Here is a 22,435-nt window from a genome sequence, read left to right as displayed (position 1 = left end):
TGTGGATTGGTTTCTTATCTGCACTTTGTATCTGCTGATCCAGTTTAATCTCATATCATAATCCAGAATCCACTACAACAGCTATTACATTTATTTTCATGACTATAGCAAAACCGAGATCAAGTGTAAAAAGCAGCAACAAAACAATTCAATGAAATTTTTTGAGAAACTTTCCTACATCTTTATTTATGATTCATCCAAGACCCAGAAGCAGAAAAAAAAAGGGGGGGAAGTGTCATTTGGAGTGCTTATATTTATTAGGAAACATGTCAAAAGTTAAGCTGAGGCCAAGTCTCTCCAAGCATTCTGTTTCATCCACAAAGTACTTTAGGTTTTCTGTGCCCAAAGACTGTCAGGTACATCTCAGATCTATTGTGTCTCTTCACCCTTCTTCCCTTGTTGAAGACAGATTTTAGGATTTTGTGTTTTCTGTTCAAGATGATATGTTTTGAACCAGATTTCACCCGCAACCTTCAAGGAACTGAAAAAAAACCAGAAAGTAAGTCCTGCTTCATTGCTATGAGAATTAAGACCTATTCAGAAAAATCATGCTTCTGATTCAAGCAGAGGATTGAATTCAGAACAAGTGCAGTACACTGAGGACAGAGTGAGCAGCAGAAAAATCTCCCAGTGATTCTTTTAGGTATTTGACATGTCTTGACAGTTATCTCTAGTTTGCATTGATGCTTTATGGACTTATATAGCATTATCATAAAGTAGCATTTTATCCAAACACCCAAATTGCAAGGTCATGTTGATAGGGAGAAGGCAGACTCTGCCCATCTTCAGAAGGCCACCTGGACATGTAATTTTCATGCCAGCCATATGGGAATAGTTTGCCATTGCCTGTTTCTAGAAGGTTTGTTTTTTGTTTTTTTGCAACTTTACAGTCTAGCTCAGCTGCCCCTAACCTTTTGGGCACCAGGGACTGGTTCCATGGTGAAAGGTTTTTTTTCCATGGATTGAGGGGGCATGGTTTCACATGCTACCTGCATCTCGTGGATGGGGCTTTGCTTGTTTGTGCAGCCCGGTTGCTGGCATGCTCCAACCAGGTGCGGTCCATGGACCGGGGGGTTGGGGACCCCTGGTCTAGCTTACATCTTTTTCTTGATGGCTCCTATCAAAATACTACCAACTTAGATGCTGCTTATTTTTTTTCAAGATCACCGAAGTATTGTTGAGAGCTACCACATATGAAAGGCTCTTTGATGTTAACTGATAACTAATTTTTAATTATAACTAATTTTATGAAAGAAGCATGCAATAGAGCACATGCTTAATGATTAGCATTTCTCTCTTTCTGATACTAGACTTGTTTTTTTTATTAAAGGATCTACATTCAAAATCTTTATTCTCATTAACAGTTTAATACTTTGCACAGCAGATTGCTTTTGAAGCCTTTACCCAATGGACTTAGTGTTCAATTGACATCTTCACACTTATATATATGTCTATATCATTGCATGTTCACCTTTCCCATGTTCTTAAGAGCAAAACCATGCAGTTTCTTCATTTGATTTGCTGTTTGGCTAACCTTTATATAATGAATGTTTTCTAGATACCCAAATCTTCTTCTGAGCTGATAGTCTTTGCAGTCTGATACTTACTGCACAATGTCGGCAAAGCCAGTAAAGAGGGATTTTGATTGATATTCAATACCATGTTTGGCACACATGGATTTCACCAAAGGAGTCGCCTTCCAAAAGTTGTGTCGGGGCATCGTAGGGAAGAGACTATAGGCAGAAAGGAAGGCAGAGAATTATCATCCCTTTACTATCTTTTTGTTTTATATGGACTATGAAGCAGTTTCTCACTGATACCTTAACATTTTTCTCATTGCCCTAAATCTGTACTCACTGGTGCTCAATTTGAAAATTCAGGTGCCCCGTTACCCAGTCATTGAAAAAAGATTGATTCACGTTGCATGTTGCCTGAAGCTGGGAGAAGAGAGAAAGAGAGGTTTTAGTCCAGACATACTGTGAATGATGGAAGAACAAATATATTGAATTTTGGAAAGCTTAAATTATATTAGTTTAAATACTCATTTGGTATCAAATCTGATAGTCCTCATTGTACAGTTTTGAAAACATGGATAATTAAAGTGTAATTGTACTAATATGTTTATTTTTCATTTTGTGAAACATTTCTTTTCAACAGTTACTTTCAAATCTTCTCCTTACTTATTCCAGACTGAACCAGGTTGTCTGGTAAGATTCAAACTCCTTTTCTAAAAAGAATGTCCTGATCTTGATGAAAACCTGATGCTGGGAATGGAAAAGAGAAAAATGATTTCTGCACTGGCCAGTTTCTCTTTGGTGCTATCCTCTTAAAATGAGCCAAAAAATGTTATTTGTTCCGCTCATCTCATTTCCATGTTTATAAAGTCCAAACAAATTGAGGGCAATCATAACCTGTAAGAAAAGGCATGATATTTCTAAACACACTTCAAACTTTTCTATGATAGGAAAAGCACTGTCAAAAAAAAAAAGGTAAAAGGTAAAAATAACTTCCAAAAAGGAATTCAGTTTTCACCTATGCAAATAATAGTTGATGCTGTGGTAATTGGATTATTATGGATCTGTGAATTATTGTCATATAATAAAATTACACAGAAAGTGTAACTTTAAGATTAACGTTTAATCATGTGCAGCCATCAATTTTATCTTTGATATCTCTCTTACCTGTGCAGAGAACCAATCCATGTTTTTATCGTGATCAATGTGCATAGGAAGATGACTCGTCTGTGATATCCATGTAAATATGATACTCTCAAGAACACTGAGAGACAGAAATGAAGCAAAGTCAGGAAGTGAAACTATATCTACACAAATCAACTATTAAATAGAACAGTGGGACAATTTATTGGTTTGTTTGTTTGTTAGGCTTAGAATGCAAGCCATTTACTAAACCTAATGATGCCTTTCTGTGGAAGCCAATACCTGTCCAACTGAAACACCACCCCCCAACAATATATCCAAACCAAAGATCAGGAGCCTCAATCTTTCTGAGTCAGTGGACATACTTGGAAGGTTGATCAAATACCATGGAAACTGATCCAGAATGGCCACTATAGAATGGCTTAGATATATCCCAGATAGATATATAATGGCAAATGGACAACATATGATCCTCTTAGAGGAAGGCAAATTGATGAGGTTGTTCTTGCTATTCCCTCCAGCCCCTCACAATGCTCTTTATCATTTCTAAATGACAGTATAAACTCAAGTAATAAAAGGGACTAGAGAGGAGTAAAAAGTGAAAGGAAAAAGAAAGAAAAGTAAGCATATAATCAAGAGAAAAGAAGCATATAAAAGGGATTACTTCCAACCTTCATCACAATAAGTATAAAAAAAACTAGTAACTCTTCACCCTCTGTAAAGTTCCAAACATTTATCTCTTCATCCCATATCGTATCTCTAAACAAATCCATAAAACATCCTTTTTCATCTTGTGTCAGCAGAAAATCCAAAAAAGATAGTATGAAATAGTAACTTATCTTATCAAGAATGATCAAATGAGCCAACTTTATATTCCCTTCTTTTACTTAATCTTTAGCTCATTCAAATATTGCCATAAGGTTTTATCTCTCTTCATTTCTTTTTTGTTTTATCACCCAAAGTTCTTCAAGGCTTTAACAAGATTTTTATTAAATTCCAGTTGGTTTCTCATTTGCATTTCATTTTTAAATTGTAAAACCTCAACCAGTTTCTTTTGAAGATCCAGAGAAACATCCTTTTCTGACTAATTCTTTTGGTCTACCACTTGTAAATCCAGTTTCAATACCATCTCCATCTTGTCAAAATTTGTTCTAAAAGTGACGTTTCTTCAATAACATCCTTTGGACATAGTTTATCCATTAAAGCATCAATATTATGACACTATTGATATTATGGCTACTATTTTCTAATTCAGTTCTTCTCCTTCAGTATTTTTATTTTCATAACATTTTGTATTATCTTGCAGGCCTATATATCTTTCCTCTACTTAAAATCTTTAGTCCCCTCTTGTGTCCAGTTTTTGAAATCATGAAATTATTTACATCTGCACCAGTCTTGAACAAGAAGAAAATGAGTTTTGATGTCCTAAAAAAGAGGAGGACTTTTGGGAGTAAGTTCAGATTAACCTTCCACAGCCTGGGCATCTACTCCCAGAATTGCCCGGCCAACAAAGCCATTACTGCCAGTAGAACTGAAACCCACACATATGGAAGGGGGCAAGGTTGGGGAAGGATAATCTAGATAATAGCCAGGGCCTGTGAAGGAATGGTGAAACACAAAGAAAATAGTACATATGATGAACAGTACTTCAAAAGAAAGAGGTATCCCAAAGCACCCTTGAATCCCAATATGGGGTTGAAGGAAATAAAGAATCGGATAAAATATGCCACAGTCCATGCCATTTCCTGCAGAAGAGAAGAAAAGGAACAGACATTAGAATAGCATCTTCCCTTGCTCCAAGTAGGCACCCTACATAGAATCGTAATGAGTTCCAGATGTATATCTTCTGGAAATTCTGCTCTGTTTACTGCCCACTTTGACAGAACCATTTTCTACTCTGGCTGCTTTTTTTACAGATTGACAGATTTAATGGATTGAAAAGACCCACAAAAAAATTCACTAGACAAGATTGAGTATGCTTGCTTTTTAAAAAGTACAATATTTTGAGCTCACATCGTTCCAGAAAGTGATGGAGGAGAGAAGTTTCTTTGCATGTTGTCATAAGGGTGTTTTTTTTATTAATCAGGGAAGACAAGCTTTTTATATAGTGATTATCAATACAAGAGACCATGTGTGGTTGTAAACACCAATGTTGGTATGTATGTGGATCTGTTTGAGCTCAGTTATTTTCAGTAACTGATGTGTTTATGTGATATCAGATGTGAATGTAGAGATTTTGTTAGCTTTGATTATCCCACAAAATTTCAGCCATTTTTATTTAGAGTGCTTGACAATAGTGCATGGCAGATCCCTATGTTAAATAAAGTTGGAAAAGTCTCTTCTGCCATCTTTTCAATTAGAAAAAGATAAGTCCAACCCCATTTCCAATCCCTCTAAATCTTTTTAAAGAGACAGGTGAACCATAACTTCATTTGTGTTTGTGTTCAACCCACCATAAACAATTCCTGAATCAAAGCCCTCAAAATCACTACTTGAGAAAACTGGATTGTAATTCTTGTACATTCTTAGTTCAACCGATGTGATTGTCCAACTCTATGCCTCCAACTTTCCCCATTATACCTTCTACATGTTTGTTTCCTTAGAAAAAATTCTAATGCCTTCTTCATAAAAAGCCTTTTGAAAGCTAGCAATAGTCCATCTGGAAATGCTTTAGAATTGGGTAGCATTGACTTTCCTATTAACAATATTCCTATGCCAATTTGTATTTGCTCTTAAAAATAGTCTAGCCTTTCTATATCCTCTTAAGGAAATAAAATTCTAAACCTAGAAATGTGCCATGGAGGGGGGGAATCTCAGTATTTTAATATTTGGTATGGATTATTTGTGTACTCACCCTCCAGAGTTTGCGCTGGAATATAAAGTACAATGAGTAAACTTGAAAAGTTGGCACAACAATCAGTGGCAATGCTGTAGAAGGAAACAAGATGCATATAGCCATTAACAGTCTTTTCTAAACATAAAGGAAGCATCAACCACACTCCTCAAATGTTTTGTATTTAACATTTTGGAAATATTATAATTGTACTTGAGATTTTCATCATCAAAAATAAATCAAAACCCAAAACATGTACATGGCAGACACTGCCTGAATTGTGCCACTCAAACTATTTGTGTTGGCTCTATTAGAACCAATTGACTAAAATACACTTGAATGAGTTAAAAGAATCTCTGTTATTCCTGGTGATAAGTGGACAATACTATCTTAATCTACTCAGGTTTATTTAGAAGAAAGGCCTGGTAAATCCAGTGAGACCTGCTTTCAAGTGTTTATGTATTCAATTTATAAGAGACATCTTGTAAAACTGCCCATCTTGTAAAACACAACTCTGGGTGACGTACAACAATATAAAACCTAAAACAAGAGACAGGGCAAGCCACTATTAGTATATATAAAGAGAGCAAACCCCACTACCTTCTAGCACTGATGATGTTACTTAGCTGGGTAATGAAATGTCTGCAAAGAAACTACCGATCTCGGAGAGCACCAAGGACCCCGTAGTTCCACCCTGAGCTACAAATATTCTCTTATATTGGAATCAGATGAATAAAAGTCAATTTTCCTTCAAAGGTGGGGAGGGGTTAATAGTCCAGAGGAAAAGAAGCATAGAGGCACAACAAGGAAATACTCTACTTGCTGGCCAATAGCAGAGAAAAAAAGGAAAAGAAATTCCAGAGAGAGGAATTAAGGGACAATAGTGTTTGTAAGAAGAAAACATTGTCATATAATAGTACCACAGAATATGGTATTGTAATAGAGTATAATAATTGTAATCATTATAATAATTGTAATTAATATTGCAATATATTAATAGCAATAGAATAAAATATAAAGTAGAGGCAATAGAAAAGCACAGATAAACTTGTAAGTTTCACATTTCACTTTTATATCTTGGGTTTCTTTCAAAATAAAATATCTCCCTAACCCTTATAAGAAAATACTTTAAAAAACAAAACAAAAAAACCCCACTTGTTCAGAGTCCAGGGCTTTTGTGGTTCTTGAGACTCAGACTCAAGAATCAATTTAATTGGAGACAGGTTAAAAAAAAAAGCACCATATGTCAGAGGTCCCCTCTGAACTGCTGTAAGCAGTTTTTGGTGGTGTCCACTAGCTTGGTTGGCTTCAAAAAAGGGTTGGACCAATTCATGGAAGCCATGAGAACCAATGGCTATTAGCCTGGATGGCAGTCTGCCTGTCTGAAGGGAGGCCAGTGGGTTTCCTTGGTAGGTCATTGTGAGAATGGCATCCTGAACCTGTTGGGCCAGAGGTGGGATCCCGCAGGCACCATTGATGCTCTTATGAATAAAGTAGTTTCAAAAATAAAAGCAACTGCTGGCCAAGAGGATGGAGCATCTTTTGCATTATTTTCCAGTCTCTCTTCCATGGCAATTTTCTTCCATTCTAATTTGATTGTGGGTCCTGCCTATAGTATAGAGCACCTGGGTCCTGGGTCCTGCCTATAGTATAGAGCACCAAATAATTGAGCAGTTGCAAGGGAAAGTGTGGTAGCCCCTCCGGCTCTCTTCGCACTGCTTAGGCCTAGCCTGCTTTTGAAGACGTGGACTTAGACGCCTCCATCCACCTTAAATGTACAGGGGTGTCTGTTTGCTCTGAGAAAGAAAAGAATTCCTCCTCATTCTCTGCAATGTTCTACAGTTGCTGCCTCTGCTTTTGTTCTCCCCTCCTCCTCCTCTTTATCTTATTACTAATAAGACTGCAAGGAATATAAATTCTTCCATTCTCCACCATTCAGTCAGAACGGAAAAAGCTTCTTGGGTGAGAAGCGAAATGAATTCAGGGAAAAACAAAGTCCAGTTGCCTCTTGAAAAAGCACCTTTGTGACAACCATGAGCTGCAAGACTGAGAATCTCCATAGACAATTATCACTAATACGTAATAAGAGTTGTTATTAATCTGCACTTTTGTGCAGATGTAGAATGTAGCATTATGTAGAATGCATATATAATCTGTCCATCAGCTCATGGTGGAAAAGATAGTCCAAAGATGATCCACAGCTTTTTTGTGAAAGTTGTTTTTTTACACACAAAAAAACCTTTATTTACACTTAGCTAGAGATGGGGGGGAAATTAGATACTCACTGAAGAAAAAATATTTGTGCTGATAGTTATAAGGCATGTATTTCTTTTTCTGCAAACCCAACTGTAAAAGAAAGAAAGTCATGAAAAAACAAATATCCTTCACTAGATTATACTTTAAGGCTCCATTTTTATAACATATTTTTCAACTGCTCTGTGAAATAAATACTCAGGCAAAAAAAGGAAAGAAAAGTGAGATGCACACAACTGTCACAATAATAGACTGTAATTGTGGTAGTTAGAGTAGATTGCAGTCTTAATGTCATGGTTCCAACAGATGAAACTCTTCAAAAGAACTTCGAAGCATTGTTTACCTTAAAGAATCTTTTATTTGAGAAACAAAGTATCGGCACTACATAGTTGAAACCAAAAACTAAATTCCCCTCTCCTGGATACCAAGTAACAAAGTACAATTACCTCCTCTAATAAACAGTCATAAATCACATTCCCTAATTAGCTTGAAGCGCGGGCTTTCTCCCCAGCTCTCCAGCCCACCAAAACACTATCAGCTCTGGGCCCAATGTCCTTGGGTTCCCATGGTTAAGTTATTATTGTTATGACTAGCTGGACTCTCATCCCTATTCCCCCTCCCAGCATCGACTAATTCTAAAAGCAATAGAGAAAATGGCTGCATTTCCATCTGTTGTCAAAGCATGAGCGTCCAATGTTAGCAGCGTTCACACTTTATTTTCAAAGTTTCCAGATGCAGAAACTCATGGCAGAGTGAGGTAGCTTTTGAACTAAGTCCTACAATATAAAGACGGAAAGAGCATTCTTAACCTTAGATTATTATTTTTTTACCCAGGAGAGGAAGAAGTCCCTTTTGGTAGCAAAAACACTAGATAAACTTTTACTAATCTTTCCATTAGCAGAAGGCCCCAAAGGAAAGCATTACTGATGGTCCTGGATCTTCTGAGTTCAAAGTGCTCCATTATCTCAATATCAGCTCTTCACCCACACCATCCTATCACTGGCACAATTAATGTGCTGACTGGTGTCAGTAGAGGGGAATTGTTTATTTTTTTATTTAGAAAATTTGTATTGTCACCTACTCGCATATGGCAACTCAAAGCAGCTTACATAAATAGAAAAACACCCTATAAAAATAAAACAACAAGAGGAAAAATAATAAAATAATATAATAACCCCCCCCACCCTAGCGACAACACACAAACTAGCCATTTGCTGGGCTCTATCCCGCTCTAGGTTTCCCAGGCCCACTGACAGAACCAGGTCTTCAGCATCTTCCAAAAAAGTGTTAGAGTGGGGGCACACGGATGGTTAAGGATAAATCACACAGCCGATGATGCTCGGATAAAAGCAAAGAAAATTGCAAGTGAGGATGTCAATCAAAAAGCAATATGGAAATATCTTAAATAACATTTTTATTGTTTTTGTCAGGTATTATTTAATAGTTTTCATTAATATTTTAAAATTCTTTCTTATAATATAATCTAGTTTTGTGCACCTCTTTTATTGTTCTTATTTAAGTATTAAATGCATGAAATAATAAACTACCTTTCAGTATATCATTTTCTTATACTTAAAATGATCATTAAGGGCAGAGAACAGGTTGTTAAATTATTTGAATCCCACCACTGAGGAGAGGTGTCACATGTGTACAACGAGGTCTGCACAAAACCATGTGGGCTGCTGCATTTTGTACCAATTGGAGCTTCCAGATGCTCTTCAGGGACAGCCCCATGTAGAGCACGTTACAATAGCCAAGATGGGAGGTGACTAAGGGATGAGTGATTGTGAGTAGGGATTGTTGGTCCAGGAAAGGGCGTAACTGGTGCACAATCCGCAGTTGCGCAAAGGCCCTTCTGGCCACGGCTGCCACCTGCTCTTTGAGCAGGAGCTGTGAGTCCAAGAGTACCCTCAGATTATGCACAGGGCCTGTTTGAGGCAGTGCCACTCCATCCAAGATCAAAGATGGCAATTCTCCATGGGCCCCAAACCCAGAGCCACTTAGTCTTGCCAGGGTTCAGTGGCTCCCCATCCAGCCCCAACAGCCTTCAAGCACTGCGAGACGGAGGTCACGGCATCACTTAACTCACCACAGGCTGAGATATACAGCTGAATATCATCAGCATACTGATGATATCTCAGTCCATGGTGACGGATGATCTCACCCAACAGCTCCATGTAAATGTTAAGGAGCAGAGAGAGTACCGAGCCCTGCAGCACCCCCCTCCAGGTAAGGCTAAAGTGCCCACAGAGGAAGGAAGTGAACCAGTATAGCACAAGCACCCCGCCATTCCCAACCCCTGAAGCCGCTCCAGAAGGATACCATGGTCAACAGTATCAAGAGGTCAAAAATTAACAACAAAAAGGGAACCCAGAATCTCAGCTAAAGAGGCAGCTTCTTCATTTTGAGATTTTTACTGACTGCCACATCCCCAACCATCAGAGATAAAGTTTTTCTATTTCTGCTTGTGAGGCATAAATAATTCTATATTTTCTTTGTTTTAAGAAAGAGCCAAGGCAGAATATGCTTATCAAATTTGAAACAATCCATTGACATAATTCACACATAATTAGTTAGCCCAATTCATAACATTAACCAAAGAAGGAGGAAACATGAATAAACATAGATGTTTAGCCTCCATATCACCCACCATGTTCTATCTATCCTATCTGAACTGCCAGGGTTTTGGACAGGGACACAATCTGCTACTTTGCTTCCCTAACACGCCTTCTTAAGATTGCACCATGGCTATAAAAGCTTGCTGCTTTCCTCAGAATCCTTTTGTACACACTTATAAAGTCAATTCAGAGAGACAATTCACCCAGTAGTCCAATTCATAATATTTATCTATAGCTATGAATTACAACAGGAGAACCAGTTTGGTATAGCAGTTAAGGCATCAAGCTAGAAATTGCAAGATTTTGAGTTCTAGTCTCTCCTTAGAACAGGGGTGTTAAACTGCCAGCCCACAGGCCAATTTGATCATACTGAAGCTGCGCCCACCCCATTGCCAGCAATGCAAAAAGGGTCGGGATACGTCGCAACACATCACATGACGTGGCGAGTTTGACACCCGTGCCTTAGACAAAGCCAACTGGGTGACCTTGATCGGCCACTTTCTCTCAGCCTTAAAAAGAGGGGGCCATATATGGAAATACACTTTTGTTGTGGCCACCTTGGGTGAACATTTTGTACAGTCCTACTAATCTATTTTCTCTGTGAGATCTGTTTTATCAGACACTGCTAATAAATATAAATAATACATCCAGAAGAATTATACTGTGTTCAGCTCTAAACATTGACAATGAAGTGGCTAAACAGTTTCTGTTCTGATCTGAAAGTTCAGTAAAATCTGTTGTTTCTTACCTCCAAAGAAAGAGGTTTCCCTAATGACAAAATAACGGGATGAAATGAAACATCTGGGTCCTTCTGGAAACAGTTGGGTTTAGCATGATGCTGGGAATGGTGCAAAGACCACCAATGAGCTGAAAGTCCCTGTAGAGGAAGAGTGACAGAAAGCATTTAGGCGCTTTTAAAAGATTAGTTGACTATTTACTACAGCAGTATTCTGCTTTGAAGAGGCAATATATTATAGAGGACATTCCATTGAACCTTTGAATCAGATTTTCAAATAAGTTTGAGGGGTTGAATCAGCTGACTCTGAATTATCTTGTAGAGGTTCAAAAACAGTTTGAAGATAAAATGCACTTTCCAGCTTTGAAGATTCTCAAGCGTTCATTGCATATATGGACAAAGCTGGGGGAATTGGAGTACTGTACTGAGTTCTCTGATATTAACTTTAAGTAGATGGCAAAGGAGTTTTATCACCTTTTCAAACCCTGTCTATCAAAGCACTGGAAGATGTGCTGCTCTGCCATTTGTGTATTTAGAGAGATTTGTCTGGGGGGAGAAACAGAATACAAAATCGAAGACTAACTTTATTCTGCCCTGTCTCGCTTTTAATGAATCTTGCTTTTCCTTGCCTCCACACCATTTTATCATTATTCTTCTTTGACTCACCTGTAGATTTGTGTCCCTGTTAGATTTGTGTCCAGCATTTTCCTTCCTTATTTATCACTGGCATTTAATCAGGCTTATTGATCAGGGAATGTTATCACCGGGATTTAATCAGGCTTATTGATCAGGGAATTTTATCACCAGGATTTAATCAGGGTTATCTTACAGTTGTACCAAAAGCAGGTGAAGATAACACCTGGTATGCTAATTCTCATCTGATTTCATTGCTAATGTTGATACAAAGATTTTAATAGCAGTGTTGGCAAATAGATTACAAATTGTTATAAAAAACTATCAAGCAAGATTAATAAAAACTAGGCATGCAGCTGATATTATAGGATTAGTTGTAGATATAACGGACTTAAACTAAAAATCAACTTCTAATCTCACTATTAGATGCTGAAAAGCTTTGGATAAACTACAAAAACAATACATATTTATTGTATTAAATACATTTTAAATACATTTTAAATACATTTGGAAATCCCTTGGAATTTATAAAATGAATTAAGATATTAAATCTAAAGTAAGATTTAATGACATATTTTCTCCCACTTTTCCATTATTTAGAGAAACTAAACACTTTCACCCTTGCTTTTTAATATCTACATTATTTTAATTAATATTTAATAATCAATTTATTAATATTTAATAACTTTTTGCTTCTGCTATTAGACAACATAGAATTATCTATGGAGTACTATATAACTCAGTTGAATACAAATGCCCACATTCTTTTGTTTATTTCCAAACCTCATACTGTTGTTTTAGTATTGATGCAAAATAGCAGAATATTCTATTAACTTGTCCAAATCAGAACTGATTCCAATAGGTGAAAATTGGGTTACCCATCCGCTAAATATCAATTCCATATTTGCACCAAATCCATTAAATATATATACCAAAGGATACAAATATGGCTTGAAGCTTAACACCTCAAAAACCAAGATCATGGTCATCAGCAAACAATCCATTAATTTACTACCAATAAATTCGGAAGGAATACCATTAGAAAAAGTTGAAAGGATCACGCACCTCAGTTCTAATTTACATGAAAGCTGGGACATGACCATTGAAGTAAAGACAAGGATAGAGAAAGCTCGAACAGCATTCTTCAAAATGAAAAAGGTCTTCTGCAGTCACAACATAAGCCTAAGATTGAAAATCAGGCTTGTCAGATGTTATATTTTTTCTATCCTGCTCTATGGAGTAGAGAATTGGTCTCTGGAAGAAGGTCACCTGAAGAGACTAGAAGCATTTGAAATGTGGATTTACAGGCGGGGCTGTTACGGATAAGCTGGGCTGACAAGATCAGAAATGAGGAGGTGATAAGCTGCCTGGGAAAACCAAGGGAAATCATCAAAACAATTAAAAAATGAAAGTTAGAATATTTTGCCCAGAAAAATACGGCATACTCCATTTAATCCTCCATGGAAAGATTGAAGGCAAATGAGGTCCAGGCAGAAGAAGAACATCATGGCTTCAAAATCTAAGGGACTGGTTTGGACAAAACTCAGCAGCACTTTTTCGCGCAGCTGCTGATAAAAATAGAATTGCCAACATGATCGCCAACGTCCGATAACGGATATGGCACAAGAAGAAGAAGAAGAAAGGATACAACAAGTAATATAAATAATTGGAATTGGGTATGTCTAGTTTAATGAAGAGAAGGACGAGGGGTGACATGATAGCAGTGTTCCAATATCTCAGGGGTTGCCACAAAGAAGAGGGAGTCAAGCTATTCTCCAAAGCACTGGAAGGCAGGACAAGAAGCAACGGATGGAAACTAACCAAAGAGAGAAGCAACCTAGAAGTAAGGAGAAATTTCTTGACAGTTAGAGCAATTAATCAGTGGAACAACCTGCCTCCAGAAGCTGTGAATGTTCCAACACTGGAAGTTTTTAAGAAGAGACTGGACAGCCAGTCTAGGGTTCCTGCCTGGACTAGATGACCTCCAAAATCCCTTCCAACTTTATTATTATTATTATTATTATTATTATTATTATTATTATTATTATTATTATTATTATTATTATTATTATTATTATTATTATTATTGGAAGGGTATTTCTTCAGATATCAATAGATGGGTGTCATTAAACCTTACCCTTTGGGAGAAAGGTGAATGCTGTCAAAATGTATGTTATTCCAAGATTAATTTGTATTCTGAGAAGAATTCCAGTTTAAAAATCTGGAAAATATTTTCAGAAATAAATTCCTTCTTTAGAAAATTTTGATGGGGTTCTTTGATTCTGAGAATCTCTTTACAGAAAGGCCAATTAATGAGAGAGGAATCAGTTTTTAGAATCTGGAACAATCATGCTTACTTATTGTCAAGTATTAAATCCTGAAAGCTAACAATTGGGGTTAATTTTCCAATTTGGGCAACCTTGGAATATACATATACAGCACCTTTGATTGGATGGACAGTATTAGGATCTACATATACTCAAACTCTGGTACCTCTGAAAACAATTACATTATTTAGAAATTTATGGAATTGAATGTCTACTTTAAAAAACTGACTTTTTTCTCATGCCAAATTGACCTTATGGGGAAAGCCATCTTTAAAAATTAGGAGAAAGATGATATGGAAAAGTTGGATGGAAACTATCACACACAAAGAATCAGGACCACACATTAAATTCCAGTGAAGGTGCTTTACTGCTCATGCCTATACACAAACTATTCAACTAATGGTCCACACTAAATTGTCACTACGTAATAATTAATGGACTTCAAGAAGGACTGGACTTGGGCTACTTGTGGGAACATAATGACTCCAGGATGATTCCTCTCTTGACTCTGCTCCCCCAACTCTGACTCTCCTTCTCATACAGAAACATTCTTCAGTCTTTTTAAAAAAAAAACACTGTCACAATAACGCATAACCTGCTTTTTCTAGTTTATTAAATTTAACTAGAGTGTTTTCTGTTTTACTTCAGTATGGCTGCTCTATAGACTCTTTTTTTTGGAGAACTAAGAGACTGTGCTGCTGTTTTTCATTCCTATTATTTCTGCCTTAAAAGAGTAGAAGAGGAATGTTTCAAAATTTATGTCAGAATTCTATAGAACCCTTTCAATCTACTCATCTCAAACTTTGCAGTGTCGATGTCCTCAAAGATATCTATTATCTCTGTTATTTTCATTTTATTCTGCACCCCAAATGAAACAGCTATAGACATTTTAATGCTTTTCCATTCAAGTAAAAAAACAAACAAACAACTTTCTTGAATTTATTTGACAGATCTCCTATACTAGGGTTCCCAATCCATAGGCCATGGACCAGTACTGGACTACAGCCTGTCAGGAACTGGGCCACGTAAGTGGTGGGTGAGCTCACAAAGCTTCATTTGTGCATGTGGGGGATTAGTTTGCACACGTGAAACCATCCCCTCCTTCCCCACCACCCTCGCCACTGATGCCAGTCTGTGGAGCCAGGAAGGTTGGGAACCACTGTCCTATATGAATCAGGTCTTGCCACCTTCAGATCTTAAATCTGGATTGGCTCTCAGTTAATTTGCATATTCATATTGTTTATTACAAGTGAAATTCCATTCTTGGTCTGCAGTTAGTAATGAGATAGATGAGCAAATAATTTGATTTAATGTAAGAGAGCTTTCTATGTTCTTTGAATGGGAATGGGAAAATGGGAATCCCATTTGACACATCTGTTATAAATAACACAACATATTTGATACTTACTGATGAAACTTCTTCAGGTGTATTTGCAATATTCCATATTCCTTCCCTTCAATTCTGTGGAACATTCTAAGAATAATATACCTTACTTACCTTTAAATTGCACATCACAAATTCATGAAAAAGGTGGTTCCATTTTGGATTGCTGAACACTGAAAGATGTCCCAAATCATGTTGCAGCCAGCCTGCTTGAGACTAAAAGGAAAGAGCGATTCACAATAGGACCATCTTTTGTGTCACTCCTACAACTTATATGCAATGATATTTGTAATAGCTATGCAAGGATGGCTGGATAGATAAAATACAGATTCATTCATTCTTGGGGGGTTTTTTATTCAATCAAAGAGGAAGCCACCCAGAGAAACATTATAAATAGGATATGCACAAGAAAGCAATTCTACAATATAACCACAAATATCTTCGACAAACTTGTGTGATTTTTGTGATAGACAGTGAGAAGACATAGCTGCTTTTTAATATTCTATCCTTGTTTCATTACCTAATGTCCTTCAGAAAGGGAGATTTGAGACATAAGATAACACGGTATCATAGAACATAGAATACAGAGTTGGAAGGGACCTTGCAGGTCTTCTAATCCAAACTCCTGCTCTAGCAAGAGACCCTATGCCATTTCAGATAAATGGCTGTTCAGACTCTTCTTAAAAGCCTCCAATATCCTTCTTTTCTACAGAATCATCTGTTGGGCAAAACAGAAGTGGCTTTTTATCTAAATGAATTGCTTAGTCTTCCTCAACCCTTGTTCCTCCAAACAATTTAGTGCAATTTTCTAAAGGCCCATGACAATTGAATATGTGTTATTTTCCTTACAAAGAAATTATTTTAATTTGGCTGAAAGACATTCTGCTGTAGGAAGCCAATCTAATGGAAAATGCAAAATTTTAGGCAAAATTTTGCCTAAAAATAAATCCAAGAAAATTACCTGAGCAAAGGTCAGCAACACTGTGGCAATAAAAAAAGATACTATAGATATTCCAAAATACCACAACACAAACCAACCAGCAGCATCCAGCAGTAAAATATGCAGAAGGGTCAGGAAAAAGAAGAATTGGTTTGGCTTGAAGAGTCCCATCTTTTCAACAGTGGACAGCAGCTCCCGAAAATCTTCTACTAATAATTTCTATGGGAGAAAAATTCAGCAAATTTGCAGGTGTTTTGACTTTATGGATACAGCATAACTAGCTAGTGGCTTCAACAGTTAACATCAAGAATTCTTGGCGGAATTGCCCTCCAAACTATCCTTTTCCTTCCAAACTTTTTACAGAGGAATGAAGAGAAAACCATGTGACCCCAAAATTTGATAAATATTCTTTTAACAATATTAAATGTGGAAGAAAGCAAATGAAAAATTGTTGCAGAAATACATTATTTTTCTTCTTAGTGACTGCTAGACAACTTACAGCTCATGTTTGGGACACTTGAAATTATTCAGCGTCTACCTGGATTTAATAATCTTGGCATAAAGCCCTAATGGAGAAACTAACTCACACACACTTTGGTATAATAGCTTTATTGAGTGTCCACAAGGTGGCACCAATTTATATATTCCTATAATGCACATGCAGTCAGAGAGTTACTAGTTTAAACAAAACCACTGAGTGTTGTGTTATTCAATGCTGTTTTTATTTATATATTTATTGTAATATATTTGCACATTAAATTCATTTATATAATACATTTGTACTGTATTCCAATTAAACATAGTATTTATTACTGTTATGAAATATATAATTAATATTGATTCTGAATTAATATTATTTCTTATTATTAAATATTTATGGAACTGTTATTGGTATCTATTTACCTACTTTATTAATTTAATCAATTTATATAGCTGCCCACTCAATGACATTCATCAGGTTACATCATTTGATGCCCATTGGCCAGAAGTCCCACCACAGGCCATCCACAGGCATGATCAGTGCTGTTTCATTGCTGTACCCAGGCCTGAAACCTGACTGAAAAGGATCCAGGTAAACCATTTTCTCCAGACTCTCTGAGGCTGCATTGCAACTACCTGCTTAATGGTCTTGAGAAGACAGGCTGGGATTGATTAGGTGGAGGCTGAGGAAGGCAACCTGAAAGAACCGGGTTTATTTGCCCAATCTTATTGCCCAGCTGCATTTTTAAAAGTACCTTTGATCTTGTTTGGCAAAATCAGATGGAAGATCATCTGATGGGACATGAAATGAGTTTGCTCTGCATCCGGAGCATGAAGACAATAAAACTGTGTACATTGGATACTACCTGGATATAACTTGTTGAGATGACAAAAGCCTCGTCTTGTGGGGTTATTTGGGTTCAGATTGAATCTGTGGAGCCTAAAGAAGCAAACAGGGTTCTCTCCGTGTTATTCTCACCTGTGGATTCGAGTCCTGCTTGCTTAGTGGAAGCAGACAGGGGGATGAGAGGAAGCTGAGTGTGAGTGGTAGTGAAGATATCCTTCAGATATATTTGGGGAGGATCAAGTGGGGCTTCAGGGCAATGAGGTGGAGAGTGGAAGGGAATGAAATGGCAGATACTAAGATCATTTCATAATTAAAAGTCTGCTGAAGGAAATGGACTTTTACTGTTTTTATAAATGCCAAGAGATTGGGGTGAAGTACAAGGGCAATGCAGAAAGATTGAGGAATACCTTATAAAAATCTATTTTGTTGACCTTAATAGCAGATCAGTTTTAATGACCAAAGTGATCTTTGAGTCAAGCCTTATAATATTTAAGGCTTTGCATTTTAACACCATAAGTCACTACCTCAAATTTCTGTCTCCAAACTTACATTTTTACTAGGTTCAAAGCTGGGCTGATCAGGTGCCAATTCCCCAATCAAAAGTGACGCCATGTGCTTCCTTACTAGAGTCTTGTCAACATGAAAGGCTGTGAAAGGATCCTAAAGCCAAAGCATAAAGAAAAAAGAAAGAAAAAAGAAAAAATATTATAATAAAGAACCAGTTTAAAGGCAACCTGGAAGAAACATGTTTAGGCTAAGTGATTACGGTATACTTGATTCTTACCTTTCTTCTTTCCAAGTCAAGGCACCACAGGCTTAATTCCCAGGAGTTGTTTGACCCAAGGTATTGAGACACTTGCACTATTATTTAAGGAATTGGCTCTGAAGGGTTATGATTAATTCTAAACTATAATTATTCAGAAAAGTATTTTGGCTTCAAGTAACGTCTGGAGTAACAGATGACAAAGAAACTGCAGTGTTTTGCAGAAAACATCAAAGACAGCAAAATGTATAAATCACATATTTTATTTGTTTAATACTTTCTTTCTAGAAAGTAGTATTTATAGATAGTTTTTATCAACAATATAAACCAGTTTTACTGCTTTACTCTGCAGATAGAATTCCTGCTTTTCTGCTCTCTTTTCAATTTATAGGTGGAAAATGCACAATTTGCTTAGTTCTGCATTAACTTTTATTATTTAATTTTAATGCTGAGAAAAATCTATGCTTCTTTTTGAAGACATTTATAGTAAGTATAATCTTTGCATTTCATTCATGCGTAGTTATACACCCACTTTCCATGAAGAAACTTGCTGATATAAAAAGTTAACCTAAAGAACATAAAACTTAAATATATATATAATATGTGGACCAAGTAAACAAAAGACATGGAAGAAACTGCTTAAGGCTTTGAAAAATAAAGGGGAAATACAAAAAATAAATCAAAATCATGATCTGGATAGTGACTTTCCAGTGGAGCTACAAAAGAGGTCTGCTAAAGACTTGAAGAAGCCTCTATGATACAACAAGAAAGATAACATCTGAATGAATTAAAGATCAAGATTGTTAGAAGTAAAAGAAAGGAATATAAAGTTGTTCTGTTTGATTAAAATAAGACATGCTTTTTATAAATCTCTGGTAATTCTTTATGGGCTTTTTGCTGACACCAGGACTGAAAAGTTGATCATTTGTCATTATGCATATAGAAAGATGGATTTGGGGAAGGAGAGATATTTATTTGTAACTTTATAGCAGGTAATGAGTTATCAAATGTCTTTTTACTTGGCATACTGAAGATTGGAAGTCACTTCTTTTATATATTTCTTTTCTTTTTATTTATTCTACTTCTTTCCTTTTTGTTTCTCTATTTTTTTCTTTCCATTTTTTAATGTATGTCAATGATGACTCAATCATCTAGGCCAGGGGTGTCAAACTCAATTTCATTGAGGGCCGCATCAGCATTGCGGTTGCCCTCGGGGGAGGTGGGTGGGTGCGGCCAGGGTGGGTGCGGCCTACTGGGTGGGCATGGATGGAGTGGGTGTGGGCTACTGGGTGGGCATGGCCAGCTTTACATCGTTCACGTCAAGGGTGCCTGTGGGGGCCTGGGCAGGAGTGGAACAGATCTGAGGGTCTCTGGCAGAAGGGGATGGGATCGGGGCAAATACCAAGGCATGGTCCATTTCTTCATTCCTCACAAAGGGTGACACCTCCCCAGCATGCACCCAGGGGGCGGGGCTGACACAGCAGGGGCTGGTTCCTCGCTGTTTCTAGATGGCCTTGTGGAGCTAAGACTGAATGCGTTTCAGCATAGATGGCCACCACAAAATTGTACATTGGCTCCCAGATGGCCTGGGCCAGGGCCAAGGCAGCAGGGGCCGTTCCGTCACTGTTTCCAGGATGGTTTCACGGGCCACATGAAACCACTTTGCGGGCCACATCCGGCCCCCAGGCCTTGTGTTTGACATGTCTGATCTAGGCCAAAGGTGTCTAAAGGTTGAATCATGGTAACTGGACCAACTTTGTTAATCTGAGACATTTCATTGCTCATCCAAGCAACTTCATCAGAGTAAAAATTAGGCAGGCAGACAGTAGAGATTCGTTGGAATGTACCAACTCTTGCCATACCAATTTCAGTTGAATCTTGACTCTCAGATTAACATCTCAGATTAACAAAGTTTGGTCCAGTTGCCATGATTCAACCTTTAGACATCTTTGGCCTGGATGAGTCTTCATTGACATACATATTGCAACTCATTTTGGGGAGAAACCCCTGAAATTGGTGTGGCAAGAGTTGGTACATTCCAATGACTCTCTGACTCAATGCCTATCTATTTTTTACTCTGACTGAGGAAATTGAAGTTGAAGTTCATGAAGTTGAGCAATGACCATCTGGTCAAAGTTTGGTCCAGTTGCTGTGATTCAACCTTTATACACTTCATTTTTTTAATTCTTTCTCTTCTTTATTTTTCTGAGTTTAATTTGTATTTGATTTTACTATTGTACTTGACAGGAGTAGATTATTAATCAGAAATTTCTAATGAATCTAAAGGTCTGTAGGAGAAGCCACCTGAAAGTCATAAACTCAAACAAGTTAACTATATACAAATAAGAAAAGCAGAAGTTGCTGGCTAACTGAAACTGCAAGCAGAGGAAATATATAAATAACTATAGGAATCGAGCTTTGTTAACAGAAAATTAGATGGTGATAGATAAGACGTGCACAAAGGGGGTTCCTGGAACACGGGAGGGGCAGGGGATAGTGGTTTTAGGTGGTCCGGATTAGTTTATCGGATGATTAGACAAGAGGCGTTGAGTGCAATAGGGGAGGGGGGAATCTGCGTCGGGGATAGGATATAAAAATGTGTCAAACAGCTCTTTAAGGTGTGGCTGGACTCCTACGTGTGTTTCAGCTCACCAAGCCTTTACAAATGCTTTTTAAATAAAACCTTGTTGCTGGAATTCCAATTGAGTTTGTTTTGGGATCTTGAGCCATGTTCCAAACATACTGAAAATCTTTATAAAAATTATTTTTTTAAAAAAAAAGTACGTAAAAGGTAACAGAAAAAAATAGGCTAATCTGCTTTGAAAGTAGAAAAGGTTATAGCAACTGGATGCAATCTTATTTTTACAATGATAAAATGATTTTTTTCCCCTTCTTTTCAATCATGTCCAATTCTCTGGGACTGCTGGACAAGTCTCTGCACTTTTCTTTGCAAAGTTTTTCAGAAGTGACTTGCCATTGCTCCCTTCCTAGGACTGAGAGAAATGACTAGCCTATGATCATGCACAAGGCAGGACTTGAACTCACAGTCTCCCAATTTCTAGCCTGATGCTTTAACCACTACACCAAACTGGCTCCATATGAATACATAATTTATATCTTATTTTCTGTATCCTGGTTGTTTTGTGTGTGACAGAGATATGTTTTGTTTTGTTTTGTGAGCTCCTGCTTGCAGTCTGCATTAACAGAGGCCAGATACTGGTTTTCCCAACTGACCAAAAAGGTGTAGAAGTATGTGTATCTTCAAATAATCATGTGATATAGAACCTGTTTCTCTCTTTGCAAAAGAGAGTAGCAAAAAGAAGTCAATATGTGCTTCACATATTATAAAAAGTGCTCAGAAAAATGGGAACTCCAGAATCTGATTGTCCTCATGAGAAACTTACATACAATCAGGAAGCCACAGTAGTCAGAACATGAAAAAAACAGACTGGCTCCAGGTTAACAAAGAGGTACAAGGCTGTGTATTTGACCCTTATATTCAACCTATATGCTGAATATATACTAAGGGGGACTGGGTTAGAAAGTGATGGGCATGGTTTTAACATTGGAGGAAGAAAGATTAATAGCCTATATTATGCTGGTAGCCCTACCCTGAAACTGAATATACAGAAAATCTGCAAGTTTTAGTAATAAAAGTCAAGGAGCACAGTGGAAAATGGGATTAAAAATAAAAAAGACCCAAACTAATTACAACTTGCCGCGCGCCTTACCGTGGCGTCCTGCCCTGCGAAGCTTGTGATGGTCCGAGAACCCCCTGGGTGCCTCCTGTAGAAGCGGCTGACGTCATAGACTTTCCTGTCGATCACCAGCCAGCGCTCCTGTGGCGGGTCTCCCTGGCCAGTGCGCAGCCCGATCTCGTCCCAGGTAAACCACCGCGAAGGGCCGGACAGATCGGCCGCGGGATGAGCCTCCCTCCTCTGCCTGACCCCGGTTTCTCCTTGCT

At 37.5% G+C, this 22,435-nt stretch overlaps 1 protein-coding gene across 1 annotated transcript; it reads right to left on the bottom strand.

The window, feature by feature from the left end:
• Window positions 1-157: 157 nt before the first annotated feature.
• LOC107291626 (acyl-CoA (8-3)-desaturase) lies at window positions 158-22,388 on the bottom strand. Its single transcript, XM_015820646.1, has 13 exons — window positions 22,203-22,388; window positions 18,258-18,368; window positions 16,403-16,600; window positions 15,556-15,657; window positions 11,110-11,238; window positions 7,740-7,836; window positions 7,387-7,390; window positions 5,512-5,560; window positions 4,305-4,402; window positions 2,682-2,778; window positions 1,858-1,937; window positions 1,608-1,733; window positions 158-481 (listed from the first exon to the last, which is right to left on the bottom strand). The coding sequence occupies exons 2-13, from the start codon at window positions 18,318-18,320 to the stop codon at window positions 370-372; spliced, it is 1,155 nt and encodes a 384-aa protein (XP_015676132.1). The 5' UTR covers window positions 18,321-18,368; window positions 22,203-22,388; the 3' UTR covers window positions 158-369.
• Window positions 22,389-22,435: the final 47 nt, after the last annotated feature.

The sequence above is a fragment of the Protobothrops mucrosquamatus genome, unplaced genomic scaffold (assembly GCF_001527695.2).
Source record: "Protobothrops mucrosquamatus isolate PMUCROS unplaced genomic scaffold, P.Mucros_1.0 scaffold1156, whole genome shotgun sequence".
Taxonomy (NCBI): Eukaryota; Metazoa; Chordata; class Lepidosauria; order Squamata; family Viperidae; genus Protobothrops; species Protobothrops mucrosquamatus.
Note: the sequence above shows the minus strand (reverse complement) of the source record. Positions and strands in the feature narration are given on the sequence as shown.